This window comes from Heteronotia binoei, chromosome 1 (assembly GCF_032191835.1).
Source record: "Heteronotia binoei isolate CCM8104 ecotype False Entrance Well chromosome 1, APGP_CSIRO_Hbin_v1, whole genome shotgun sequence".
NCBI classification, from domain to species: Eukaryota; Metazoa; Chordata; class Lepidosauria; order Squamata; family Gekkonidae; genus Heteronotia; species Heteronotia binoei.
In genome coordinates, this window is record NC_083223.1 from 165,470,236 (window position 1) to 165,498,155 (window position 27,920).

The following is a 27,920-nucleotide window of genomic DNA, read 5'->3' on the forward strand; positions in this document are numbered from 1 at the left end:
TTCCCTTTAAGAACCCTGAAACAGTTGTTTGAGAGATACCCAAGTCTAATGTTCCATATGAACATTGGGTTGCCACCAATATGTGGATGACACCCAGCTCTATCTATTGATGGGGGGGGGGGCAGTCCAGCTGCGCCCTGGGAGATCTGGACCTGGCATTGCAAGCCTTAGTGAAATGGCTCAGGCAGAGCAGACTGAAGCTGAATCCAGTGAAGACAGAGATCCTGTGCCTAAGTCATGGTGGCCTGGGTAGAGAGATGCCTTTGCTGGCCTTTGATGAGGTGCCGTTGGTACCAGCTTTGGAGGTCAAGAGCTTAGGGGTGCTCTTGGAGCTGTCGCTGGTAATGGAGGCCCAGGGAGCAGCCCCTGCCAAATCCACATTTTATCATCTTAAATGGATAAGGTAGTTGGCTGCATACCTAGCATGCAATGACTTGGCAACAGTGATCCATGCAACGATCACCTTGACAATCAACTACTGTAATGCCCTCTACATGGGACTGCCCTTGACTCAAATTCGGAGACTACAACTGGTACAAAATGCAGCAGCCGAGTTGTTAATGGAGCTATCTGGGTGCACATTAAGCCTGTGCAGGAAACATTGCACTGGTTACCTGTGGCGTTCCGGTTTCACTTCAAGGTGCTGGTCATAACCTTTAAAGCCCTATATGGCCTGGGACCTGCCTACCTTTGGGAATGGCTCTCCCCATATGTGCCCCAGAGAGCACTCTGTTCAGGGTCTCAAAACCTCCTTAAGATTCTTGGACTGAAAGAGGCTCGACTGTCCATCACCAGAGCCAGAGCATTTTCAGTAATAGCCCCTGTTTTGTGGAATGCCCTCCCTGAAAGCACCAGGGCCCTGTGGGACCTGCCGCAGTTCCACAAGATCTGTAAAACCAAATTATTTAAACTCGCTTTTAACGGCTGAAGGGAGGTAGCTATTACTCCATGGCACCGATAATCCCACTGAATCATTAAAACTGAATCAAGAACATCAGAGTAATCAGAAACACACATCTTGGTTTTAATGATTGCAAACTGCATGAATGATTTTATTGTGTATTTTGTTTTTTAATGTTTTATGTGGTTTAATCTGCTGTTGTTAGCCAACCTGAGCGCAGAATATAAATCTGATAAAATAAAATAAAAATTTTTAAAAATCCACAACACCCTGTTTTTTATTTGAACAATTTAGTATTTACTTCTGCAAAATATATTAGTTTACATAATTTAATTAAACACTACAAATTGTGAGGTAACAAAAAGAAGTGTGTGTTTTAAGTAATCTTTCTATGGCATAAATATGTCATAACTATGTTGCCAGCAAAATGTTGGTGTAGCATCTAGCATTTTTACTATTAGGCATGGGGGTGAACAAGGTTTTTAAACTGTTCTGTGGTTGGTATGTTGTCTATCCTGTCTCTGAAATAAGAACATAAGAGAAGTCATGTTGGATCAGGCCAATTGGCCATCCAGTCCAACACTCTGCGTCACACAGTGGCCAAAAAAAACCAGGCACCATCAGGAGGTCTATCAGTGGGGTCAGGACACTTGAAGCAATCCCTGTGTGCCCCCCCAAGCACCAAGAATACAAAGCATCACTGCCCCAGACAGAGAGTTCCAACAAAAACAGGTTTCCTACCTGTAACTGATGATCTTCGAGTGGTCATCTGTGCAGTCACACTGATGGGAGTAGGCGCCAGCGCCGATCTCGATCGGTAAACTTCAAAAGCTGCGGATTTCCGCGCCGATGTCCCAGTGCGCATGCCCGGAGGCCCCCCCCCCCACGCATGCTCACTGGGACAGGAGCGGACATCCCGCCAGTTCCTTCTGACCGCCACGTCAGCCCCTCAGGAGGGACCGTCAGCAGCGGGGAAGGTCGGGCGGGTAGTGTGACTGCACAGATGACCACTCGAAGATCATCAGTTACAGGTAGGAAACCTGTTTATCTTCTTCGTGGTCTCTGTGCATCACACTGATGGGAGACTAGCAAGCTCAAGCCTACCTGGAGGCGGGTGCGACGGTCCATCACGAGGAGACGGACTGCAAGACAGCGTGGCCCACGGAGGAAGCTCGTCTCCGCCCCAGGTCCAACGCGTAGTGGGACACGAAGGTGTGAGCTGATGCCCATGTGGCAGCCTTACAGATGTCCTGGAGGGGCACTCCCTTCATGAAGGCAGCCGAGGTCGCCATCGCTCGCGTGGAATGAGCCCGCAGAGGGCCGGGCAATGGCCTCTTGTGGAGCATGTAGCACAGGCGGATCGTTCCCGTGATCCATTTGGACAAACGTTGCGAGGAGATCCGCAGACCCACGGAGGGTCCAGCGTACGACACAAACAGTCTGGGGTCCCTCCGCGACTGACTTGTGCGGTGAAGATAGAAAGACAGCGCCCGTTTAACGTCCAGGGCATGAAGGCGCCGTTCTGAGTCATTAGCCGGTGACGGGAAATACACCGGTAGAAAAATTTCTGAATTCAGGTGGAACGATGACACCACCTTTGGTAGAAACTTAATATCGGGGCGGAGCATCACCCCATCCACTGAGAAATTGAGGTAAGGGGCGTCACAGCGCAGTGCCGCCAGCTCCCCCACCCTCCTCGTCGAAGTGATGGCCACCAGGAAAGCTGTTTTCCAGGCCAACAAGTGAGGAGAGCAGAAGGCCATAGGCTCAAAAGGTCTCCCTGTTAGGGCCCCCAGGACCATGGGCAGGTCCCAGGCTGGGGCAGGGCTCCTGACTGCCGGGTACAGTCTCGCCATGCCCTTGAGGAACCGTTTTGTGTCCGGGTGCGTGAAGACCGACCGGCCCTCTATACGCTCATGCTGTGCCGAAATGGCCGCCAGGTAGACCCGTACTGACGACTGCGCGAGGCCCTTGTCCAGCAACACAATCAGGAAGTCAAAAATCACGGGCAGCCCCGCTCTAGCGGGAGACACAGAACGACTGACCGCGAACTCCGTGAACTTCGCCCACTTAGTTGCGTACGCCTTCCTTGTGGACGCCTTCCTCGAGTTCAGCATGACGAACTGCGCCCTGTCGGAGATCATAGGCGCCATGCCGTCAGCCTGAGATGCGGCACATCGTGATGGAGGATCCTGCCCTGATAAGAGAGGAGAAGGTCCGGGGCCTGGGGGAATCGGTGGTACCTCCCCTTGGCCAGCCGCAAGACCAGGGGGAACCAGTGCTGCCTCGGCCACCATGGCGTCACCAGGATCCCCTGCGGGCGCTCCCGCAGAAGCTTCTGCACGACCTTGGTCAGCAACGGGATGGGCGGAAACAGGTACACCGTATGATGGGTCCAGGGGATTAGGAGACCGTCCCCAAGAGCCAAGGGGTCCGCTCCCCCCCTGCAGCAGAACAGGTCGCACTTCGCATTGTGCCTTGTAGCAAACACATCGAGTTCCGGTGTCCCCCAGCTGTGGAAGACTGGATCCAGGAACTCTGAGTTCAGCTCCCACTCGTGAGACAGGGCTCCTCCACGACTGAGGAAATCTGCCTGCACATTCTTCACCCCTGGCAAGTGGGCTGCTTGCAGGGAAACCCCCAGCGATCTGCACAGCTCCCATAGCGAGATGGCCAGGTGGCAGAGGTTTCGGGATACCGTCCCCCCCTGCCTGTTGACGTACGCCACCGCCGTGGTGTTGTCGGTCATCACCGCCACTGCTTTTCCCTTCAGGAGGTTCTGGAAGGAGAAGACGGCGTGAAAGATGGCCAGGAGCTCCAGCAGGTTGATGTGCTGCTGACTGTAGCGACTCGGCCACCTGTCCCCCACACACATTCCCCCCATGTGGGCACCCCAACCCCACAGGGAGGCGTCCGTCGTGATCGTTAGTACTGGTACTGGTTTGTGGAAGGGGGCCCCTTCCACCAGACACTGTTTCTGACCCCACCACCGCAGGGATTCCAGAACGTCCGGCGGCACCGTCAGGAGGCGGGAGTACGGTTCCAGGTTGCACTTGAAACTCCGCAAGAACCAGAGCTGCAGAGTCCGCATCCTCAGCCTTGCGAAAGGAAGCACCGCCGTGGTGGCTGCCATAAGTCCTAAAAGTCTCTGGACTTTCCGTGCTGAGACCACCGGATTCCGGCAGAACGCCTCTACCATCCGCACAATGGCGTCCGCGCGGTCTGGAGGAAGAAATGCCTTGCACTTCCGCGTATCGAGTATCGCCCCTATGAACTGTACACGTTGAGCAGGCTGGAGATGGGACTTCTTCTGGTTTATCTGAAGTCCCAGTTCCTCCACCAGGGCAAGGGTGATTTCTATGTGCTGCAACAACGACTTCCTGGACTCCGCCACCAGGAGCCAGTCGTCGATGTACGGGAAGAGTGTTACCCCTTGCTGTCTCAGGTGAGCGGCGATCACCACCATCGCCTTGGTGAATACTCGCGGGGCCGTGCATAGTCCAAAGGGGAGAGCCCTGTATTGGAAGTGCTCCTCTCCCACCGTGAAGCGGAGAAACTGTCTGTGGAAGGGATGAATTGATATGTGAAAATACGCATCCTTTAGATCGAGCGTGGCCATCCAGTCCCCTTGTCCCAGCAACGGGAGGATATACTGCAGGGTCGTCATCCTGAACTTGTCGCATCTCACGAACTCGTTCAAGGCTCGTAGGTCCATAATTGGCCGAAGACCCCCGTCCCGTTTCGGGACTGCAAAGTATCGGGAGTAGAAGCCACGCCTGAGCTGGTGCGTAGGGACTCTTTCGATCGCGGCCTTGTCGAGGAGGGAGCATACCTCTTCTCGGAGGGTCTGCGAAGGGGGGGTGTAAACGAAGGTCGGGGTGGGTGGGGGGTTTGAAAACTCTATCCCGTAGCCCTGTTGAATAATTGACAGCACCCAGCGATCCGACGTGATGCGGGTCCAGGCAGGGAAGAAACGTGCCAACCGGATATTGTGCAAGTCCACAGGGCCATCCAAAGGTGGGAGGCAGTCAAAGGCCCTGCTTTTGTTTGGAACCCTTCTGCCTGGGAGCCTGAGTAGAGGGTGGCGAGTACTTGGGCTTCTGTTGGTACTGGGGCCGCGGAAAAGCCGGTTGCTTGGAGCGCCATTGCCTCTCTGGCGACTTTGAGTATGGCTTCTTCTTCGGCCACTGTCTCTTAGCTGGGGTGCGGGGACTTGTTACCCCCAGGTTCCGGGACGTCTTTATGCTTTTGTCTAGCTCCTGCAGAACCGAGTCTGTGTTTGAGCTAAACAATCCCGAACCATCAAACGGTAAGTCCTCCACGTAGGCCTGCGTGTCTTGTTGCAGTGCCGTGGAACGGAGCCAGGAGTGTCTGCGAAGGGAGATGGCCGTGGTCAATGTTTTGGAACACGTGTCTCCCGAGTGTTTTGCCGAGTTCAGCTGCTGTTTTGCGAGGGCCATGCCCTCCTTTTGCAGTTTCCTCAATGAGGTCTTAGCCTGCTCCGGGATGGAACCGAGAATGGTGGAGACTTGGTCCCATAGGGCATATTGATATCTGCCCATACAGGCCGCATAATTTGCTATTTTGACTCCCAAGGAGCCTGAGGTATAAAGTCTCCTTCCTATTGCATCAAGCTTCCTACCCTCCTTATCGGGGGGCGTGGAGTGAGTCTTCTTCGCCTTCGACGAAGAGGACACTACCACAGAGTTCGGTCTCGGGTGCACATACAGGAACTCTGCTGATGCTTCCTGAATCCTGTACATATGGTCCAGCCTGCGGGAGGACACAGGCGTGGACGCCGGCTTGTCCCATGAGGACTTGGCAGTCTGCAACATAACGTTGGTCAGGGGCAGTGCCACAGCAGTGGAGGTGTCCTGTTGCACGATGTCGAAGACCGTATCGGTGACGACTGGCTGCGGCTGGATCGTCGGGAGCGAGAGGGTTTGAGCCATCCTCTTGACTAAGTCGCCGTAGGACTTGAGGTCTTCCGACGGCGAGATTGGCTGCTCGTCTGAAGTCTTTCCCGGTGGCGATGAGTCGTCCGGCGACGACAGACCTCCCTCGGGAGACGATCCTTCCGGTGACCTGGGAGACTCGTCCGGGGAGTCAGAGAAGTCCGACGGCTGCCTCGGTTTCGGGGACACTGGGGCTGTCGGGGTCGGCCTTGGTTTCACCGGTGGGGCGACGTCGTGCTCCTTCGTGCGCAGTTCTGGGGTTTTCGACACCGACGCCGACGGGGCCATCTTCACTGTACGAAACGACGTTCGGGACCGATAAGATGTTTCAGAAGCTTGGTCCCATTCGGGTTGTCGCGGCGGCAGCCATTGAAAATGTGGTTGTACCGGATAGGCCCCATACAGGTACTGCCATTGTCTCTGGTCCCACGGGACATGGGACGGGGCTCCGCGAGGCGATCGGCCTTCATTCCTACCGAGAGGAGATCGTGACCTGCTGGCTGAACGGTCTCGGGGCCGATCAGTCGGTTTGACCGATGGGCTTCGCTGCCAAGGGGTGCTTCGGCCGAGAGGGCTGCGGTCGGTACCGATCCTCTGGCCCGGTTCTATGTCCGAATCAGAATCCGAAATGACCAACTGCGTCGACCTCGACTCCAAGGGGGTGCCCGAATGGCGTATCGGGGATGCGAAGAGCTTAAGTGGAGGGACGATCGGAGCCGAGGGGTCCACAGGAGACACCGGTGCAGAGAGCGGCGCCGATTTGTGTCTCTGTTTCTTGTCCTTCTTCACCTTTGCAGCCGAAGCCCCTTTTTCCTCCTTGCGCCGTTTTGCTGGCGTCGAGGATTCCGGAGTTACCGCCGAGCCCGACTTTTTGCTAGGGCGATCGGCGTCGGAAGGGGTCTGGTCGGTGTCGACCGACTTCGGTGCCGACTGGTCAGAGTGACCGGAGGGCTGTTCCGCCTGCTCCGCCTGCTGGCGACTGGGGGAAAGAGCCCGCTCCATCAACGCCGCTGCAAGTCGGGCTGCCCTGTTCTTCCTCGTTTGGCGCGAAAACTTGGCGCAGTGAGGACAGGAGTCCGGACGGTGCCTCTCGCCCGGGCAAAGCAAACACAGTTCGTGCCCATCCGGAGGGGCGATTTTACTCCCGCACGAGGAGCAGCGGCGAAAGAACCCCCACCGTCTTTCCATACGAGGGAAAGCAAACGGCGGGAAACCGAAAAATAGGGAGAGGGGGCCCCGAAGGGCGGGAAAAATCACCCCACTCTCCCGCAGCTACTACTAACTATCTACAACTATACTAAAACTACAGCTATAACTACAACTATCTAACTAGCGATAACAGAAGAAAATTTTTTTATCCAAAGGTAAGTTCACTGACCGTAGCAAGAAGATCGACTGATCAGCGCGGCGGTCAGAAGAGAACTGGCGGGATGTCCGCTCCTGTCCCAGTGAGCATGCGTGGGGGGGGGCTCCGGGCATGCGCACTGGGACATCGGCGCGGAAATCCGCAGCTTTTGAAGTTTACCGATCGAGATCGGCGCTGGCGCCTACTCCCATCAGTGTGATGCACAGAGACCACGAAGAAGATTATGCTGTGGCTAATAGCCAGATGGACCTCTGCTCCGTATGTTTATCCATTCCCCCCTTGAAACTGTCTATGCTTGCAGCCGCCACCTCCTTTGGCAGTGAACTCCATGTGTTAATCACCCTTTGGGTGAAGAAGTACTTCCTTTTATCCATTCTAACCTGACTGCTCAGCAATTTCATTGAATGTCCATGAGTTCTCATATTGAGAAAGGGAGAAAAGTACTTCTTTCTCTACCTTCTCTATCCTATGTATAATCTTGTAAACCTCTATCATGTTACCCCTCAGTCGATGTTTCTCCAATAACCTTTCTTCATAGGGAAAGTGTTCCAACTCTTTAATCATTCTAGTTGCAAATGTGGTTTCCTTCTCGCACTAACAGCCCACACTAACTCAGCTTAGAGGGAACACTGGTTGCAAGCTGTGCAAGAAATTGGGAAGGGAACACAAAGGAACACTGGCAAAGGGTGGGGGGAATCCTCTTGATACTGACAAGACTAGTTTAAAACTGTCAAGAGTATTTCCGTGGTTAACGGACAAACATACATAATACACACTGCTTCGAAGCCTGGTGAACATTTTGTTTGAGTGGAGACAGTTGGTCTGAAAATATATCCATTCAAGAAACAGCACAAGCTTCCCCTAAATGCTTGAATGTGGAAAGTTCTTGAGGGTAGACTTGCCACGAACTTCATGAACCAGCCAAAATCCATCACAAACTTTAATTTGTGAGCTGGTTCATGCCCATCCCTAGTATGTATATTATCCGGTAGAATCCCTTTTAGTGAAAGGTATTGCCCTCGTAGGGCTGGGGTTTCAGAACAATTAGCTTATGCATTATTTTTCTGCAATCTTTATTTGGAGTCAGGGAATGTAATTATTAGACCTATATCACCTTGCAGGTAGCTAAGTACTTGCTAGCTAAAATAAAGATCTGTGAACAGCTTATGTATGCTTCTGGATAATTTTATTTTTATTCTATCTTAATTATCTTTTGGATAATTTTAATTTTTACACCATTCTGCTTTTATGTAATTTTACCTTGCTGAATGTAAAATCTTATTTTTAAAATGTCTCTTTGGTTCTGGTGAACCAAATACCTAAAAAACATGACAGATGGATGGATGAATTTGTGGTGCACTAATGATGAAAGGGGAAATCCTATCCTCCTGCTGACTTCTCCACATCTTCCTGCCACTCCTTCATGCTCCTGTTGTTGGCACTTCTCCTTCTTCCCTGTGTTTTCATCTTTCCTTCTTCCCACCATCCCATTGCCTCACCTATTTCCTCCTGCTGCTGACTTCATCCTTCCTTTCCCCCCAATTTACTGTTGCTGAGGCTAGGCAACACCCCCCCTCCAAAAAAAAAGGGTGGGTAAGATCTTGTGCTGTATGATTGTAGGGCTTGCTCTCCTCACATATGGACCTTTATGTTAAAAGCTTAGACACTGGAACCATCCCACAGCTTTTTTTGCAAACCTGTCCTTGGGTGGATTTCTTAATTCACACTGGGGTCCGTGTTCAGAGTTACATACACAGATATAAGACGCTATCAACAGCATATACTGGACAAGAACTTGAACCTGGTTTTTTTTTAAAGTCATACTGATGCGTTTCCCAACATTAACTAAAATGTTCAAGAGATTTGAAAATATATGTAGGTGCTCTTCACACAACTTTGAAGATGGCATATTGCTATACTGATATTAGGATTGAGTTTAGGGGGGAACTCAACATGTCTTATTCTCAACATAGACCCGTATTTGGCTACTGTGGTGACGGCATACGAACTCCCCTGAAGGAGGCAGTGGTCTGTCCTCTCCTGAAGAAACCATCTTTGGACCCTATGGTCCTAGCAAACTATTGCCCAGTCTTGAACTTGCTGTTCCTGGGCAAGGTAGTGGAGAGGGCAGTGGAAATGCAATGTCAGGCTTTCTTGGAGGATGCTGATGTCCTGGATCCCTTCCAGTCCGGCTTCTGCCCTGCTCATGGGACGGAGACTGTGTTGGTTGCCTTGGTGGATGATCTCTGGAGGCATCTGGATCAAAGCGGTTTGGCACTGCTGATCCTTCTTGATTTGTCAGCAGCATTTAATATGGTCAACTGTGAAATGCTGGCCTACCATCTCACTGACACAGGGATATGGGGGCTGGCCCTACAATAGCTGGCTTCCTTTCTCCAAAGTTGGGGACAGAGGGTGGTGCTTGGGGGTAAACTATCCCAGTGGCATCCATTACAATGTGGTGTGCTGCAGGAAGCAATTCTTTCCCTGAAGTTATTCAACATCTACATGTGCCCCCTTACCCAGATTATCTGGAGGTATGGGCTGGGGTGTCATCAATATGCAGATGACACCCAGTTCTATCTGCTGATGGATGGCCACCCAGATTTGGCCCCAGAGGAACTGGGCAGGGCATTGCAGGCCTGGCTGGTCAGTTGCAACAGAGCCAGCTGAAATTGAATCCATTGAAGGGCAGAGGTCCTGTGGCTAGATTACAGGGGGCTGGGATGAGAGATCAGGCTCCCATCCTTTGATGGGGCTCCACTGAAGCCCACATCGAGGGTGTAGGGCTTGGGGGTATTCCTGGATGCCTCTCTGACTAGGGAGGCCCAGGTTACCACCACTGCCAGATCAGCCTTTTTTCCTCTGAGGCGGGTCAGACACTTGATCCTGTATCTCGCCCCTCATTACCTGGCCACAGTGACCAATGTGATGGTCACTTCCAGGCTAGATTATTGTAACTCATTGTTTGGTGGGGCTTCCTGGAAGGGTAGTGATAAGGAAACTGGCTGTTGAATGTGACCATTGTTCTGTGTTAATTGCTGGGAGGGTTGGAAGGGGTGTGAAGATAAGGAAGATGGTTGTTGACTGTGCTGATTGTTCTGTGGAATTTGCTGGTTGTTCTGAGACTTTCTGCAATTTATAGTCTGTAGGGTGTTTTGCAGAGCTAGATAGCAAGATTGGTGGATGGAAATGCTTTCTTCCTTTCTGTTAAAATTGTGCTGGTGTTTGTAAATCTCAATAGCTTCTCTGTTCAGGCAGGTATGATAATGTGAGACCGTAGAAAGGACTTCAGTTCTTTCAAAGTGGATGACGTGGATCACATTCAACAGCCAGTTTCCTTATCACTACCCTTCCAGGAAGCCCCAGCAATCAATGGGCGCACATCCACAAACCAATTGCCCTTTCACCACACCCCCTCTAGCCTAGAAATAGCAGCTCTCCAGCAGCCCTGGCCTCACTCAATGCACAGCAGCCAAGAAGGTCAGAGCGCCTGCTCCGGCTGCAACGCCACTGAGGATGTTCTCTGCAGCTGAGAATGAAACGTCTGGAAGAAAAACTTTCTCCAGTAGAACACGGCACTTGAGCCCGAAAGATTCTACAAACCCTAATATTGTAACTCTCTCTACATGGGGCTGCTCTTGACCCTCCTCCAGAAACTCCAACTGCTGCAGAATGCTGCTGCATGGACGTTGACATTGTTGACTATACGGGCATAGATCCATCCTGTGCTGCATAAACTGCACTGGCTACAAGCCTTATACGGCCAAGGGCCAGCATACTTACGGGACCACCTCTCCCTGTATGAGCCCTGTAGGTTTTTACGATCAGCAACTCAACAGCTTCTGGTGATGCCTGGCCCCAGAGATGTCCTTTTGGCCTCAATGAGGACCAGGGCCTTTTTGGCCCTGGTCCCTGCCTGGTGGAATGAGGTCCCCCTGGAGATCCGGGCCCTGCGGGATCTGCTCTTTTGCCAGACTTTCAGTTGAGGCAGTGGATGTCACTTGTTACTGGCTTCCCCCTTTATTCCATCCAAGTGCTATAAGACTTGCTGGACCTGGACAATAGGCAGAATTTGCCATTTTAGTACCTATTGTTACTCTGTAATTTTAGATTTTATATATTTTAAATTGGTTTTTTTACTGTTGATGGTTTTTTTGATGTAGCCCATCCTAAGCCTGTTCTACAGGAAGAGTGGGCTAAAAATAGAATTAAATAAATAAATACTTAAATCTGGAGACCAGAGATATGACAGATAAGACATATTATTATTTGATTTATATCCCGCTCTCCTTGCTGAAGCAGGCTCATATTGTCTTATGAAACTGAGAAAAGCCCCAGATTTGCAGAAAAATCTTTTGTTTTTAAAAAAGGGAACTAACTCTTCCAAATAATATAAGCAGCACCTGTAGCTTTAAAAAATGAATGCCCTCAGTCAGGGCTGGCATGTGGGAGTAGGCAAAGTAGGTGGCTACCTAGAGTGCCAACTCACCACTGGTGCAGGCACTCCCTTCCTGTCCCCACCCACACTGTCCCTGAGTGCCTTTCTTTCTTGACTCTGAGCAATCGGAGCTAAGAAAGAATTATGTGCCAAGCATTCTTTCTTGGCTCTGATCGCTCGGAGCTGAGACAGAATGATGCGCCCCTCTGCCCAGCTCCCTCTGAACCTGGAGAGGGCTGGTCAGGGTGTGTACCGAGCATTCTTTCTCAGCTCTGATGATTGGAGCTGAGAAAGAATGATGTGCCCCCCTGCCCAGCTCCCTCCAAACCTGGAGAGGGCTGGGCAGGGGGCATGCTGCGTGCTCTTTCTCGGCTCCAATCACTCAGAGCCAAAAGAATGATGCCCCCCTCCCCTGCCCAGCCACTTCCAAACCCAGAGAGAGCCGGGAAGGGACATGCACCAAGCATTCTTTCTCATCTCTGATTGCTCAGAGCTGAGAAAGAATGCTTCAGAAAAGTTCACTGGTGCGATGTCACTTATGGGTGACATCATTGCGCTGCGTGCGTGCAAATGGAGCTGGGGAAATGGCGCAGGGTTCTGCCTGAAATGGCAGAACCTCTAGTGCCAGGGTTGCCCTCAGTGATTAGGCAACCACAATAGTTATGCCAGCCTTCAAGCCTTGGTTTTGGCACTAAAAGACAGGGCCCTTTCCAGGGCTGCTTTGGCCTTTGATGATGAAGAAGACTGCAGATTTATATCCCACCCGTCTCTCTGAATCAGTCTCAGAGTGGCTTACAATCTCCTTTATCTTTTCTCCCCACAACAGACAGCCTGTGAGGTGGGTGGGGCTGAGAGAGCTCTCCCAGAAGCTGCCATTTCAAGGACAAGTCTTGCAAGAGCTATGGCTGATCCAAGGCCATTCGAACAGCTGCTAGTGGAGGAGTGGGGAATCAAACCTGGTTCTTCCAGATAAGCGTCCACACACAATCACTACACCAAACTGGCTCTTGAGGGAGGATTCTTGAGGCCAGCCCCAGCAGCAACCATCAGGCAACTTGCTATCACAAGACTTCCACGACTCACCCAGGCACAGTTGCTTGCTTCTGTTCAACAGCAGCCACCTCACAAAAACCAGTATGGTAGAGTGGTTTAAGTTCTGGACTAGGGTTACCAACTCTGGCTTGGGAAATTCCTGGAGATTTAAGGGTGGAGTAGGGCACAGTTTGGGAAGGGGTGGGACATGAGCAGGGTATAATCCCATGGAGTTCATCCTCAAAAAGGAGCTATTTTCTTCAGGGGCACCAATCTCTACCATGTGGAGATAAACTGTAATGGCAGATCTCCAGGTCCCAGTTGGAGGTTGGCAACCATCTTTTAAACTAGAATCTGGGAGATCCAGGTTAAAATCCCCATTCTACCATAGAAATTAACTGGATGACTCTAGGCCAGTTTCACATTCTCAGCCTAATCTACTCCACTGAATTGTTGTGAGGATAACATGGAGGATGGGGGGTGGGGGTGGGGGTTTCTATAAGCTATTTTGTGTCCCCATTGTGGAAAAAAGGTGGGATATAAATGAAGTAAAGACATAATATAGCTGAAAATGGGAGAGTAGATAACAGACTGGTAGGTGGATGGGTAGGAAAGAAAAAAGAAGCATGGAAAAGTGATATGGGGGTTGTCAAGAGGAAGAAATAGTGTGTGTGTGTGTGTGTGTGTGTGTGTGGGAATATAGTGGAAAGTGAGGCATATTTGAACATCCTTATGGGATCCCTGCCTCATAACTGGACCCAGCTCAGCAGCTGGAACTACATATAGTTTTCCCAGAGAGAGAGACTGTCTGAGGGAGGGAAGGAAGGAAAGCTGAAGATGTGAGTCCAGATAAGGGTAGGCTGGCTGGTGGGTAGGAACAAAAGGAGGAAACAGAAACAGGGGGAGACTACAGGGGCTTTCAGACAGCAGGGAAATGAGATCCCTCCATTGAGTCCTTGAAACTCTCCTACTTGTGTAATCTAATTTACTTTTCTACTCTCCAGCAGAGTATGGTGTAACAGAGCACCAAACCAGATTCAAATCCCCGCTTTGCCATGGAAATTCACTGCGTGATCTTAGGCCAGTTACTGTCTCTCAGATATGCCTAACTCAGAGGGTTACTGTTGTTTGAACATATGAAGCTGCCTTATACTGAATCAGACCCTTGGTCCATCAAAGTCAGTATTGTCTACTCAGACTGGCAGCGGTTCTCCATGGTCTCAAGGTGAGGTTTTCCACACCTATTTGCCTGGACCCTTTTTAGTTGGAGTGACTGAACCTGGGACCTTCTGCTTACCAAGCAGATGCTCTACCACTGAGCCACTGTCCCTCCCCTAATGTTGATATGAAATGAAAGAGAGAAGATAATGTGGTGATTTCGTGTACCCACTGAATTAATGAACTATAAAAATAAAAAGAAATTAAATACAAATACAAAATCAGCAACTTAATTAAGATTTTTAGTTAAAGATACCAGAGGAAGAGGTTGGCTTCCTCTTTATTTCCTTAGGGCAGAGACCAAAAATGTTCAACGACTCAAGTCTGTGATTCACCCCTACAAAATTTAAATGTCTGTATACACAGAGGTTGCCATGGAGTGGTCAAAACACAATTTGCTGACATGGTTGTCAGGCAACATAATCTATATTTTTCAAATGCTAGTGAGTCAATATTTGCATAAGCCAACTATGATTCATCCTTTCATGTGAAAGCCTGTAACAGTGGCTGCAGTAGCATATGAAACTTCTAAACATATGAACTTTGTGCCTGAAGAATATGAACAAGGACTGGAATATGAAGAGCTACTGAAGCTGTCCCCAATGACTTGAACTAGCCCACAAGAATTTATGTTCTTGAATAGGTGATTTACAAACCAACTCAAATGATTTCTTAAAATTTCCCTGTTTCAAAGGTTTGCCATTTTAGGCACAATTTAAGAAAAACGAAGAGAAAGCCTTCTGGCTTCATAGAATTAATTGTCTAGTTCTGTGGACCCTAGTCTTTAACATTTCTAGGTGAATGCAGGAAGCCACAGTTTTAAAATACAGAAAGGGCTATCAGTGAAAGTATAGTTCCAGAAGTGGAATTGTAGGAGAAACTTCTTAAACCAAATCCTTAGTTTTCATTTTGAATGTATATTTACTGTCCTTCATATTCCAACAGAACTACTTAAGTGGCGCATACGCTAGGTAATGTTAACTTGCAGGCTTGTACGGAAACTAAACCCCCGGGATGCATAAAACGTGGATTCCGATGTCTCTACACTAATGCACAGAGTATGGGAAACAAACAGGAGGAACTGGAAATCTTAATAAAGGAAGGAGACTATGACATAATAGGCCTTACTGAAACTTGGTGGGATGACACTCACAACTGGAATATTAGGATTCAGGGGTACAACTTATTTAAAATGGACAGACAAATGAGAAAGGGCAGAGGCGTAGCAGTATATGTGAAGGAGGTATATACTTGTGAGGAAATATGTGAATCTGAGCATGGCAGCTCAGTTGAGAGTCTTTGGGTAAAAATAAAAGGAGTAAGAATAACAGTGATATTATTGTGGGGGTCTGCTATAGACCATCAAGTCAGTCAGAGGACTTGGATGAGATACTTCTACAGCAAATTGCCAAATTCTCCAAGAGAAGGGATACAGTGATCATGGGAGATTTCAATTACCCAGACATCTGTTGAAAGTCCAACTCTGCTAAAAATGAAAAGTCAAATAGATTCCTGACTCGTCTTGCTGACAACTTCCTTTTCCAGAAAGTGAGGAAGGAAACAAGGGGATCTGCTATCTTGGATTTGATTCTCACCAACAAGGAAGAATTGACTGAAGAAATGGAAATAGTGGGCACCCTGGGCAGTAGTGACCATGTGATTTTGGAATTTACAGTATTAGGGAAGGGAAAAGCTATATGTAGCCAGACTTATAGGTTGGACTTCAGAAAGGCAAGCTTTGATAAACTTAGAACTATGCTTGGTAAAATCAGAAATACTTAGGAGGAAGGCGGTTCAGGAGGTGTGGGAGTTTCTTAAAAGTGAAATACCGAAAGCGCAATTACAGATGATTCCTATGAGAAGAAAAAATGGAAAAAGCCTAAAGAAGCCGAAGTGGCTCCATAAACAGCTGTCTAAAGACTTGAGAAATAAAAAAGACTCCTTTAGGAAATGGAAGGAGGGTCTTATAACCAAGGATGAATATAAACAAATCACCAGTGCTTGTAGAGAAAAAGTTAGGAAAGTTAAAAGCTCAGTATGAGCTTAGGCTGGCCAAAGATGCTAAAAACAGCAAAAAAGGGGTCTTTTCTTATGTTCAGAGTAAGGAAAAGAGCAAGGATATGGTAGGCCCATTGCAAAGGCAAGAAAGTGAAATTGTAATGGGTATTAAAGAGAGGGTGGAACTGCTCAATTCCTACTTTTCCTCAGTCTTCCCTTCTGAGGGAAACGGTGCTCAACATGGCAAAAACAGAACATATAAGGAGGATATGAAGTTCCAACCTAGGATCAGCATAGGGGTAGTACATAAACACCTAGTTTCTTTAAATGAAACGAAGTCCTCAGGGTCAGATGAATTACATCCAGGGGTTCTAAAAGAGCTTGTGTATGTAATTTCTGAGCCTCTGGCTATTATTTTTGAGAATTCTTGGAGAACAGGAGAGGTGCCGGAAGATTGGAGGTGGGCGAATGTTGTCCCCACCTTCATTAAGGGGAAAAAAGGCGATCCAGGTAACTACCGACCCATCAGCTTGATGTCTATACCTGGAAAACTTTTAGAACAAATCATCAAAGAGTCGGTCCTGGAACATTTAGAAAGTATGGATATGATTACTAAGAGCCAGCATGGTTTTCTCAAGAACAAGTCATGTCTGACTAACCTGATCTCTTTTTTTTGAGAAAGTGACTACCTTGTTGGATCAGGGGAATGCTCTAGACATCATTTATCTTGATTTCAGTAAGGCTTTTGATAAGGTTCCACATACTATCCTTGTTGACAAGTTGGTAAAATGTGGTTTGGATCCTGTTACCGTTAGGTGGATCTGTAACTGGTTGATGGATCGCATCCAAAGAGTGCTTGTGAATGGTTCCTCATCCTCTTGGAGAGGAGTGACAAATGGAGTGCCTCATGGATCTGTCCTGGGACCTGTTTGTTCAACATCTTTATCAATGATTTGGATGAAGGAATAGAGGGAATGCTTATTAAATTTGCTGTTGATACTAAATTGGGAGGGGTTGCAAACACAGAATAAGACAAAAACAGTATACAGGATGACCTTGACAGGCTGGAAAACTGGGCTAAAACCAATAGAATGACTTTTAATAGGGATAAATGTAAAGTTCTGCATTTAGGTAGGAAAAATCTAATGCATGGTTATAGGATGGGGGAGATTTGTCTTAGCAGTAGTATGTGCAAAAAGGATCTAGGGGTCTTGGTGGATCATATGCTGAACATGAGTCAACAGTGTGATGCAGTGGCTAAAAAGGCAAATGCAATTTTGGGCTGTATCAACAGAAGTATAGCGTCCAGATCACGTGTTGTGATGGTATCGCTTTACTTTGCTCTGGTAAGACCTCACCTGGAGTATTTTGTTCAGTTTTGGGCACCACATTTTAAGAAGGATATAGAAAAGCTGGAACGGGTCCAGAAGAGGGCGACAAAGATGGTGAGGGGTCTGGAGACCAAGTCCTACAAGGAAAGGTTGAAGGAGCTGGGGATGTTTAGCCTGGAGAGGTGGCGGCTGAGAGGTGATATGATCACCATCTTCAAGTACTTGAAGGGCTGTCATATAGAGGAGGGTATGGAATTGTTTTCTGTGGCCCCGGAAGGTAGGACCAGAACCAATGAATTGAAATTAAATCAGAAGAGTTTCCGGCTCTACATTAGGAAGAACTTCCTGACCGTTAGAGCGATTCCTCAGTGGAACAGGCTTCTTCAGGAGGTGGTGGGCTCTCCTTCCTTGGAGGTTTTTAAACAGAGGCTAGATGACCATCCGAAAGCAATGAAGATCCTGTGAATTTAAGGGGAGGTATTTGTGAGTTTCCTGCATTGTGCAGGGGGTTGGACTAGATGAACCTAGAGGTCCCTTCCAACTCTATGATTCTACCTGACATGTATTCTCTTCTTCTTCAGCAAGAGTTCTTCTGGCACCTTATGGAATAACAGATTTATTGAAGCATAAGCTTTTGTGGGTCAGAGTACAAGTAGAAACAGAATTTGTTAAACAAAGCATAACATTCTATATTTTTTCCAGGGGTCCCAATGGCAGGACCTGCTACAGCAATAAGATTACGACAATTTGTAGATCCAGCACCCAATGTCCCTGTAAGGTAAAGTATTAAACATCCACTACTCTCTCAGGATTCTGTTTCAGGAATCAGAAAAATTGTCAGCTCGACAAAGGGATTAGTGAGATATCACACAGAACAAGAAAGCATGAAGTTAGTCTAGCAAATTCTGATTATTAGTGGCTCAAGTTTGCTTACATTCATCTCATATCAATCAGTGTAAATCCAGCATTTCAGAACATTGCTTTATGAACTTTAAAATCTGTATGTCATGAACTTGTTCTTTAGTCGTGCCATTAGGAGAAATTTCTAATGGTGATTGCTCAAGTTAGTAGACCCAATACAACTTTTAAAAAGAGTTTTTGAGGGTTAGAAATTAGAATGACTGTATGAGGCCCAAACTGTGATTCCCAGTATCTGCTTGCCTCCACATCTTAAAGAGATCAAGCAAAAGCTGAGCTGCCTTGTGTTGCATGGCCACTGGGAATGAGGCACAGCTATCCCAATTCATCCAAGCCACACCTCCCCACAACTCAGTGTTTTGGGACAGTCCCTCCCATTCAGCCCATGCTTAACAACATAGACCTAACGGGCTAACTGAACAACTAGGAATTGCTGCATAATCCATAATTGGCACATTGGAAGGATTTATACATATATATATATATTTCCCCCAATAATACTGCAGTGTTGGGGTAAATGCTGAATTGGTTTTATTACCATTCTGTTTTCCCACTCAACTAGGTAATCACTTGCAAGTTCTGAACGTTTCAAGAAAAGTGAAAGATAAGGAGCATTTTGTAAACTCTTAATACATCAGCATCATAAAAAGTGGTTTATCTTAAACAACATCTAGTAGCTTCCTGGCTTGAAGGGCCAGTTTTTCGTCACTGGAAGCCTCATTTATACTCAGACTTGCTGGCATGGGGATGACTATGTTGATGCAGCTTCCTCTATACACCACTAAGTTGTTTGTAATGAAGGACTAAGAACAATACTCAAACTGGACTCAAACTTTGTTCTAAAAACAATATTATCACTAATTCCAGGCTTGGAATCTGGAAGGAGTTCTCAACCAATGGAAGTGTCCTTGTATTGCTGGAAGCAGACTGCAAAATCCAAGAGTAAAGTAGTGAGAAGCAGTGGTATCCCATATATGTTATATCAGGGGTGAGCCTGCTTCGGCGGGGAGGGTGGGATACAAATTGAATAAACTATACTAAACGAAACATGGGTTCTTAAAGGAAACTTTTATTTAGATTTGCAATGGCAGATGTAAAACCAAACAAAAACAAATGAATATTTGTGCACAGTTCCACAACCCAGTCCTTACTTACAAACCCTGGATAATGGTACAATTTATAAATTAATTTGTGGAAATTCATAAACAAAAATCCCAATTCCTAGCTCATCTGAGCAAAATCTTCTGAAGGTGCCATACTAAAAAGGTAAAGGTAGTCCCCTGTGCAAGCACCAGTTGTTTCCAACTCTGCAAACAAAATTGGCAATTGCCCATGCAGTATAATAGTTCAGGTCATGTTCATTAGAGATAAAGCCTTTCTACAGTGATTGTATAGTGGCCTTAAAAAGGTATGTTTGCATGTATGGTTGTCCGTCCCGTCCCCCCTGGCAACAATCCCAGTTCAACTGCAGTGGTATGCTTTATTAGAATTTTTTGCTGTTAGCTTCAAACATTGTATCTTATAATCCATTGACTGAAAAGGTTTTTTTAAAAGAACTTGTAATTTGTCTTGAGTACAGGACTGGCTCGTCCACTAGGCAAACTAGGTGGTTGCCTAGGGTGCCGGGAGGGTGCGGGTGCCAAATTGGGCTCCTTCCCCTCCTGGTGCCCCAGGCAAGCACCTCGTTTGCCTGCCTCCTCCGCCCACCTCTCCTTTCCCTTCCCTTTGCCTCCCGCCAGGTGCAATCAGAGCACACTGCATCTGGGCCCTGCTGGTTGCGACGCAGCATGCATCTTATCTTTCGACGAATGCGCTGGAGGAGGCTTGGCTCCTCCTCCTTTCTGGTTTTGGAAAGGAGGGGGGGGAGAAGCCTCCACTGCGTTCTTCAAAAGATAAGATACATGCCATGTCATGGCCAGTATGGCCCAGGTGTGGTGCATTCTGATCGTGTGGGAGGGAAGTGACGGGAAGGGAAGGAGGGGGCGAGTGTCATGTGCTGCAGCACTGCGGAGGGGGGGCACCTGCCTGGGGCACCAAAAGCCCTTGGGCCAGCGCTGGTGGAGTATAAATGAAAATTTAAAAATCAGAGGAAGCCTTGTATTAAACACACACATACAAGAGGAAAACAATCTGCTTAGACAAATTTAGCTAGTCCTTTGTTTTATAATTTTTTATCAGAATTTCTCCGCTGCAATTGTAGCCCGCACCATGATTGTTTTTCCATGTACTCTTGTGCTGACGTTCTAACAACACATGAAGCTGTCTTATCAAAGTCAGTACTACAATTGACAGAGGCTCTTGCAAGCTCAGGTAGAAGCCTTTCATGTTGTCTACTATTACCTTCTTAACTGGAAATGCCAGCAACTGAGCCTGGGATTTCTTGCATAGAAAGCAGATGCCCTGGTACTGAATCAGGACACCTTCCAACCATCATGGCATCATGATTCAGAATCTTCTAGCTTTATTATGTTCCTGTTTACTTAGCTATCTATGTTCATTCTATAGCAGCTAATCAGGGGCTTTTTTATAGCAGGAACTCCTTTGCATATTAGGCTACACCCACCTGATGTAGCCAATCCTCCAAGAGTTTACAGCAGGCCCTATAAGTTCTTGGAGGATTGGCTACATCAAGGGGGTGTAGCCTAATATGCAAAGGAGTTCCTGCTACAAAAAAGTCCTGCAGCTAATTATCTTTAACATGCTTAGCTTTTCCATTATAGCCAGCATGATATAGTAGTCAAAACATCTTAGAGACTGGGGGTCCAAATACCCACTCAGCCATCAAGTTTGCTGGATAAACTTAAGCCAGTCATTCTCTCTCAATTCCACCTAACTCATAGGGTTATTTGTGTGGATTAAATGGAGGCCATTCAGATCCTTAGGTACAAGATAGCAATAGATAGATCATTTATTTATTTATCCAATTTATGAATTGCCTATTACACACAATGTAGGGCTCTAGGCAATTTACAACCGATAAAAACAGGTTAAAAACAAAGACCAAAAGAAAAGAATTCTCATTGCACTTTTTTTTTGTTTTTTTTAAGATTGACATTTGACATTGCATCTGCTGAGGGCCTTTTATCGAAGCAGATACTTGAACAAGCTCTTCATAGTTCCATTTCCTGGTTTTTATACTTGCAACTTCAGCATGTGGTCTCAACTTTCAAACTAACTAAAATCATGACAGCCCAGCTTTCTGATTTTGAACGTGTCCTTAAATACTCAGAATCTACCAATAAGGGTTAATTTCCAAAATCTATAACATTCTGATCAGTTTTCACTCTACACAGCTTTCTCCGTACCAATGCAAATGGAGTCAGGATTACTGAGGAAAACTGGTTAAAAATATGGCCTTCTAAGCTATTGAGGAGTCCTCTAATACACACAAGACTACAATCCTATAAACTTCTGACACGATGGTACCGCATGCCCAAGAAATTATCTGCAATGTCATCTAATTCACCATTATACTGGATGAAATGTGGAGAAGGAGGTACTTTCGTCCACTGCTGGTGGCAGTGTCCCATCTTTTTGGCAATCAGTCCTTACTCATATTCATCTAATTACAGGCTTTGCAGTTCCATTTTCACCTCAATTACTTTTCTTAAACCTCTGGACTCGAATACAAGTTTCTCATCATAAACAAGATATAATTTCGAGTCTCCTAGTAGCAGCCAGAACTGCAATTGCCTCATCATGGAAATCTCCTCAGGCTCCTTCTCTCTCAAGATGGTTTGCCAAAATCAACATCCTTATCATCGGACATCATGGAAAAAAATCACTGCTCACATACAACACTCTGAAGTTTAACCTAAAAACTCACATTTCATGGGAAAATGGTCTTCATTTGTAGATTATGTAGCAACTCTTGATCTCTAACCATATAATTCAGAATATCTCAATTTACTCTATCTCTAATTCCCCCCCCCTTTGAAATATCTTCTTCTGTTTGTGCTAGTTGTGATCTACATCTTGCACAAGGTGCATACTACCGTTGCAGAAGGTACACTTTATAATAGTAGTAGCATACATTACTCTTTACACTGATATTCTTTAAATTACATAATTGATTGATTATGGCATCTTATATAACTTGATGTTAATCTACTTGCTATGTTTCCTTTTATTTTCTTTTTTATACATAATGCAGCTGTTATGTTCTTGTCCAATACGACTTACAGCTTGTTTATACATACTTCTTACTTAGCTATAGTCAATATTATTTACTGCACTGCAATGTTATCTACATCCTTGTTCCTTTGCAATCTTGTTTGTTTTTTGTATTGGGAAACTCCAATAAAATGTTAATTACCAACAGATTGACATTTTAGCAATATACTTAGAAAGCGGGAAGGGGGGGGGGAGGTTTGCTCTGAAATTCGCAAAACCAACAAATGTATCTGAAACAAAGTCCTTACATTGTTTTTATCTTCGGTCCAGAATTATTCATCATCAGGGAAAGGATGTTCGTGGTTACTATCCAGGGCAAACAGCACGGGTTCATGTTGCGTATCCTCCTGAAAGACAACTGGGGTAAGAAAATAGTTTCTTCAGTCTCTTACCCTTTATTCTAACTGGTAGGCAGTGTCATCTTAAGCAATGTCATACCTTAAGTACATTGAATTCAATAGATTTAGATTATAGGATTATAGATTACATAGGATGGTACTGTAAGGCAATCAGTTAGTGATAAACCATACTAAAAAAAAAACACATAATTTTTTAAAGCAAAGGTATTTCTCCACTGGGCTTCAGCAAGCTCTACACACTTATCTTGGATCTCAATTTATTAGTGATTAACATTTAAGTGGAAATGCAAGCTATCATATATTTGTATTGACTTGATATTTGAAGATTTCTAGAAAAGATCTTTCATACAAACAAAAAACAAAGATCCAGCAGTTAATATTGAAAGCTATTTATGGTATAATAGTGAATTTCCACAGCAGAACTCAACGTCGTTTACACTGATTAACTGCAAAGTGCACAGCCTCATTTGAACTATTTCAGAAGTCTGATGGAAGCCAAATGAATAACAATAGTTTATTATGAGAGTTTCACAGTAAGCTATCATGTTCCTAGTGCTTACTAGCTTATGGCTGGATTATAACTGAATGCTCTATTTCAATAGGTTATTAGAATAAACATTTAGATATGTGACTGCTTGGATGGAGAGATCTCATGTTTTGACCAAGCTGAATGTCAGCATGAGATTACTGAACTATTTATGCCTTTTATCTAGACCTTTTACAAAACTGCAGTCAGTTCCAACTCCAGTAAAACATGAAATTGTACCTCACTATGATTTTGACTATATAATTCTGAAGAGGCATATCCATTACCAAAGGACAAAGAAGAAATCCTACAACTGGTACACACAAACCACATACAGAGAAGCATTCACATTCCCATTTTATGAATCAGGTAGGTAAACTTTACCAACCTACCAACATATGTTTTGTTTGGAAAGTTCATCTTTTTTTGTATTGATTTAGATATTCCATTAGATATATAGTGAAATGAAGGAAGACCAACAGAAACTCTGTACATTGTATAAAACGTAGTTGAAGAAAAGCCCTATGATTTTTTAAAGGATTAATATAGAAGGTAGTCAATTGACTGGATAAAAAGGACCACCTGAATTTTGCCTCTTACAGATTTATATACCAGATGTTTTGTTATGTATAGCCTGGAAATAAACTAGTACACCTTTTCCCACTAAGAGACAAACAGGAGCAAGTTATATGAAATTTGCCCAGCAGCACTATTATATTCAAGATAATTTAAGCAAGCCACTTAAAATACTTTCTTTCCACAAGCAGCATTTGTTTCTAAAGTATGCAAGAAACTGATGAGAAAACCGTTTTGAATCCTGTAAACTTAACACGTGAAGTAAAACCATTGCTCCATAGATTAAAAGTCTATAATCACTGGTTTGATAATCAGTAGCTGATTGTTCTGCCAAACGAAAACATTTCTTCTGATCCTTCTTGAAAGGATAAACTGATCTGAAGTGTTGTGCTTTTTGAGGTCCTCTCAAACAAAACACAGGCCTAGATCAAATAATCTGTATTGCAGGTTCCTGCACAGATAAGGTAACTTTGGTATTGTATTTTTAAACTGCAGTCCCTAAACCACAGAACAAACCTTTTCAAACTGGGGGAAGTATCCAAAACACTTGGTAATGCTACAGTGGTGAGCTATTACTGAGGAAAAGACAAACTGTTACCTTGGCTTGCTGAACTGGGGCAAGGCTAAACTCTTTGGATTTTAGCTGTTGTTCAAACAATACTTGCAAGATTTCTCTTTATACATTCTGTTTCTTTGCTTGAAATAAGAAATTTAGAGAAATCAAGATACTGATTCTCATATTGAATGAATACTTGTTTATTAAACTCTGCATGGTTTCTCTATCTCTTATATGTTCCTAACCATCATATATTTGCATATAATGGAGGACTGTTCCATTAAATTCATTTTTCTTTCTTTTTTTTTGTATGATAGTCCCTCATATAATTGTTTCAGTGTAAGCTTCAGGCAATGATCAACAGTGTTTGTGCTGCAGCTTCTTCTAAGTGAGTCATCAGCTCAGGGAAACTAATGGAGAAGGGGGAAAAATAATTTAAAGTAGGATCAGAATGAAGCAGAAAGTCCAATGAATAGCAGGGGTTTTTAACTCAATAGCAAGGCTTTTTAAAATAATCTGCATGAGCCTTCAGATGAGGGAGTATATGTTGGAATGAAGTCCAGGGAGGAGCTGCTGTTTGATGTCATTAAGCATTGGTTTTGATAAGAAGAGACCAGTAATGGTTTGTTCTAATTACAGACACTGCTGAAATTAAGGATCTCCCAAGAACTGATGCTGAATCCTTATCAGTTTGGAAAAGTACTTCTGCCATGAAGAAGGGAAAAGTTAAACCTTCATTTATGGGGATTGGATAAGTTCTTGCATCTGAAACCCCAGCATCATCAATATAGAAAAGTCTTTCAAAATCACTTCTTCTGGGAGTACTTCTAGTACTACATGGATTTTGTGGCAATTGTAAATACACACTGCATTGCTCTGAGGAATTAATTTTAAGATATGGAAACGGTATTAGTTACACATAGGGCTTTTTTTGAGCAGGAAAGCACAGGAACGCAGTTCCAGCTGGCTTGGTGTCAGGGGGCGTGGCCTAATATGCAAATGAGTTCGTTGGGCTTTTTCTACCAAAAAAAGTCTGTGTGAAACCATGGTGATGTCAGGGATTTGCCTAATATGCAAATCAGTTCCTGCTGGGCTTTTTCTACAAAAAAAGCCCTGGTGACACATATCAAAATAATGAAATGGAGCGGGAGTAAAATAATCAGCATTAGATGTGTAACTCCTTATGTGACTTCCATAGCTGCAAAAACACAGAACAAACAAGAGAATAGTCAGTTTTGTGTAATAATTAGTGTATGCCAATGACTGAAAAGATCCAAGTTTGAAATCCCTATTCTACCATGAAACTGTCAGAGTCATGTCGGAACAGTCCCTGTCATTCTAAGCTATCTCACAAGGTTGTTGTGAAGATAAAAGGGGGTGGGGTGGGATAAGAACATAACAGCAGCCCTGCTGGAGCAAACCAGTGATCCATCTGTCCAGCATTCTGTGTCATACAGTAAGCAAACATGACATAGAAGCCAAGGCCTTCCACTGATGTTGCCCTGGTGTCCAGAGTTGCTGAAAGGACAGGTTTCTTACCTGTAACTGATGATCTTCGAGTGGTCATCTGTGCAGTCACACATATGGGTTTATCCGCCAGGATCGGGCCCACCTCGGAGAATTCAAAGCAATCCTTAAGCGTTAATTTTGGTGCACTTTTCTCCTCGTCTCGGGGAGGAGGCAGCGTCTGCGCATGCCTAGACGAGGGGGAGGCGCCCAACCCACTCAGTTTCTTCCCGCCGCCGTATAGGTGTAGTAAATGCATTGATATGATCGTCCAGCAGCGGGGAAGGCTGGGTGGGTATGTGTGACTGCACAGATGACCACTTGAAGATCATCAGTTACAGGTAAGAAACCTGCCCATCTTCTTCGTGGTCTCTGTGCAGTCCCACATATGGGTGACTGGCAAGCTATTTGTCAGGAGGCGGGTGCTGGATCTGTAAATTAAAGCACTGTTAGTTATTCAAGAGAATAAATTTGTACTCACAAAAGATAGCAGAAGGCATCAATCGAAGATGGATCGCAGCACAGCCTGTCCAAAGGACGTATCACGCCGAGCATGGATGTCTAGAGTGTAGTGCGAGGCGAATGTGGATGGGGACGACCAAACCGCAGCAGCGCAGATGTCCTCCATTGGAATGCCCTTGCAGAAGGCTGTTGAGGTTGCGACGGCTCTAATAGAGTGAGCTCACAAGTGCTCAGGTATGGGCTGCTTTGCCAGTTCATAGTATAGTGCAATAGTGGTCACAGTCCACTTCGAAAATCTCTGAGTTGAGATTTTAGCACCCCGATTGTGGGTTGCATAAGTTATAAAGAGTCTATTGTCCTTGCGGAGCTGCCTAGTTCTCTCGATGTAGAAAGCCAGAGCTCTGCGTACATCTAGGTTATGCAGGGTACGTTGTCCCGTATCTGTGAGGTGTTGAAAGAACGCTGGCAAGATAGAAGGCTTTCCCAGGTGAAAGGGTGATACCACCTTAGGTAGGAATGCGGGGTCAGGGCGCAGTACTACCTTGTTGTGGTGGAAAACTGTGTATGGGGGGTCTGCTCTGAAGGCGCAGATGTCACTGGCTCGTCTGCCGGTAGTAAGGGCTACTAGTAGGGCCGTTTTCCAGGTTAGAAGGTGTAAAGGAATGGAGGCCATGGGCTCAAAGGGTGGCTTCATTAACTGACTCAGGACCAGCGATAGGCTCCAAGCAGGATGGATTTTGCGGATTGGAGGGTGGAGGTGAAGGATCCCCTTCAAGAAGGCTTTGGTGGCAAAGTGCGAAAATACAGTGGAGCCCTCAATACGCGGGTGGAACGCGGAGATAGCTGCTAGATGGACCTTCAGAGAAGAGTAGGACAGTCCAGCGTTGGAGAGAGTTAGAGTGTAAGTCAGAATTTGGTTAATATTGGCTGATTCAGGTTTGAATCTATGTTGATTAGCGTATTCAGTAAAACGTTTCCATTTAAAGGAATATGATTTCCTAGTGGCAGGTTTTATGGAGTTGAGTAAGATATGTCGGACCTCCGGTGGAAAGGTCATGAACTGATTCTCCATGCTGTAAGACGGAGGAGAGTAGGGTTGTGATGTAGGACTTTGCCGCCCTGTTGGGAGAGTAGGTCCTGGGCTTGAGGGAATCGGTGAAATACGCCGTTCGATAGTAGGAGAGTTGTGAACCAGGGCTGGTGGGGCCACCACGGGGTCACTAAGATGCAGTTGGCATTGTCTGTCATAATTTTCTGCAATACTCTCGTGATGAGTGGTAATGGCGGGAATAGGTAGTGCAGTGGTCCGTTCCAAGTTTGTAGGAAGGCATCCCCTGCCGACAGTGGAGACGAAGGGCCGCGCATGTAGAAGCGGGGACATTGTGCATTGTCTGGCGCTGCAAAATCTGCGGTGTACCGAATTTCTGAAACAGAGGGTGAAGATAATGAGTGTTGATGGTCCACTCGTGGTCGTTGATAGAATGTCGACTCAGAGCGTCCACCTGAATGTTCTGGACTCCGGGTAGATGCGCTGCAGACAGGAAAATGCCATGGGCAATGCTCCAGTGCCAAAGGGCTAAGGCCCGTTTGCACAGTCTGGTG

At 46.0% G+C, this 27,920-nt stretch overlaps 1 protein-coding gene across 1 annotated transcript in view; it reads left to right on the forward strand.

Moving 5' to 3' along the window:
- The window catches only part of SPMIP3 (sperm microtubule inner protein 3), a 35,171-nt gene extending 9,957 nt beyond the window's left edge, over window positions 1-25,214 (forward strand). Inside the window, exons 2-5 of the mRNA XM_060259247.1 lie at window positions 17,945-18,020; window positions 22,604-22,696; window positions 23,406-23,587; window positions 24,990-25,214. Coding sequence (XP_060115230.1) covers window positions 17,953-18,020; window positions 22,604-22,696; window positions 23,406-23,587; window positions 24,990-25,105 — 459 coding nt within the window. The 5' untranslated portion in view covers window positions 17,945-17,952 and the 3' untranslated portion in view covers window positions 25,106-25,214. The remainder of the gene's footprint in view (window positions 1-17,944; window positions 18,021-22,603; window positions 22,697-23,405; window positions 23,588-24,989) is intronic.
- The last annotated feature ends 2,706 nt before the right edge of the window (window positions 25,215-27,920 follow it).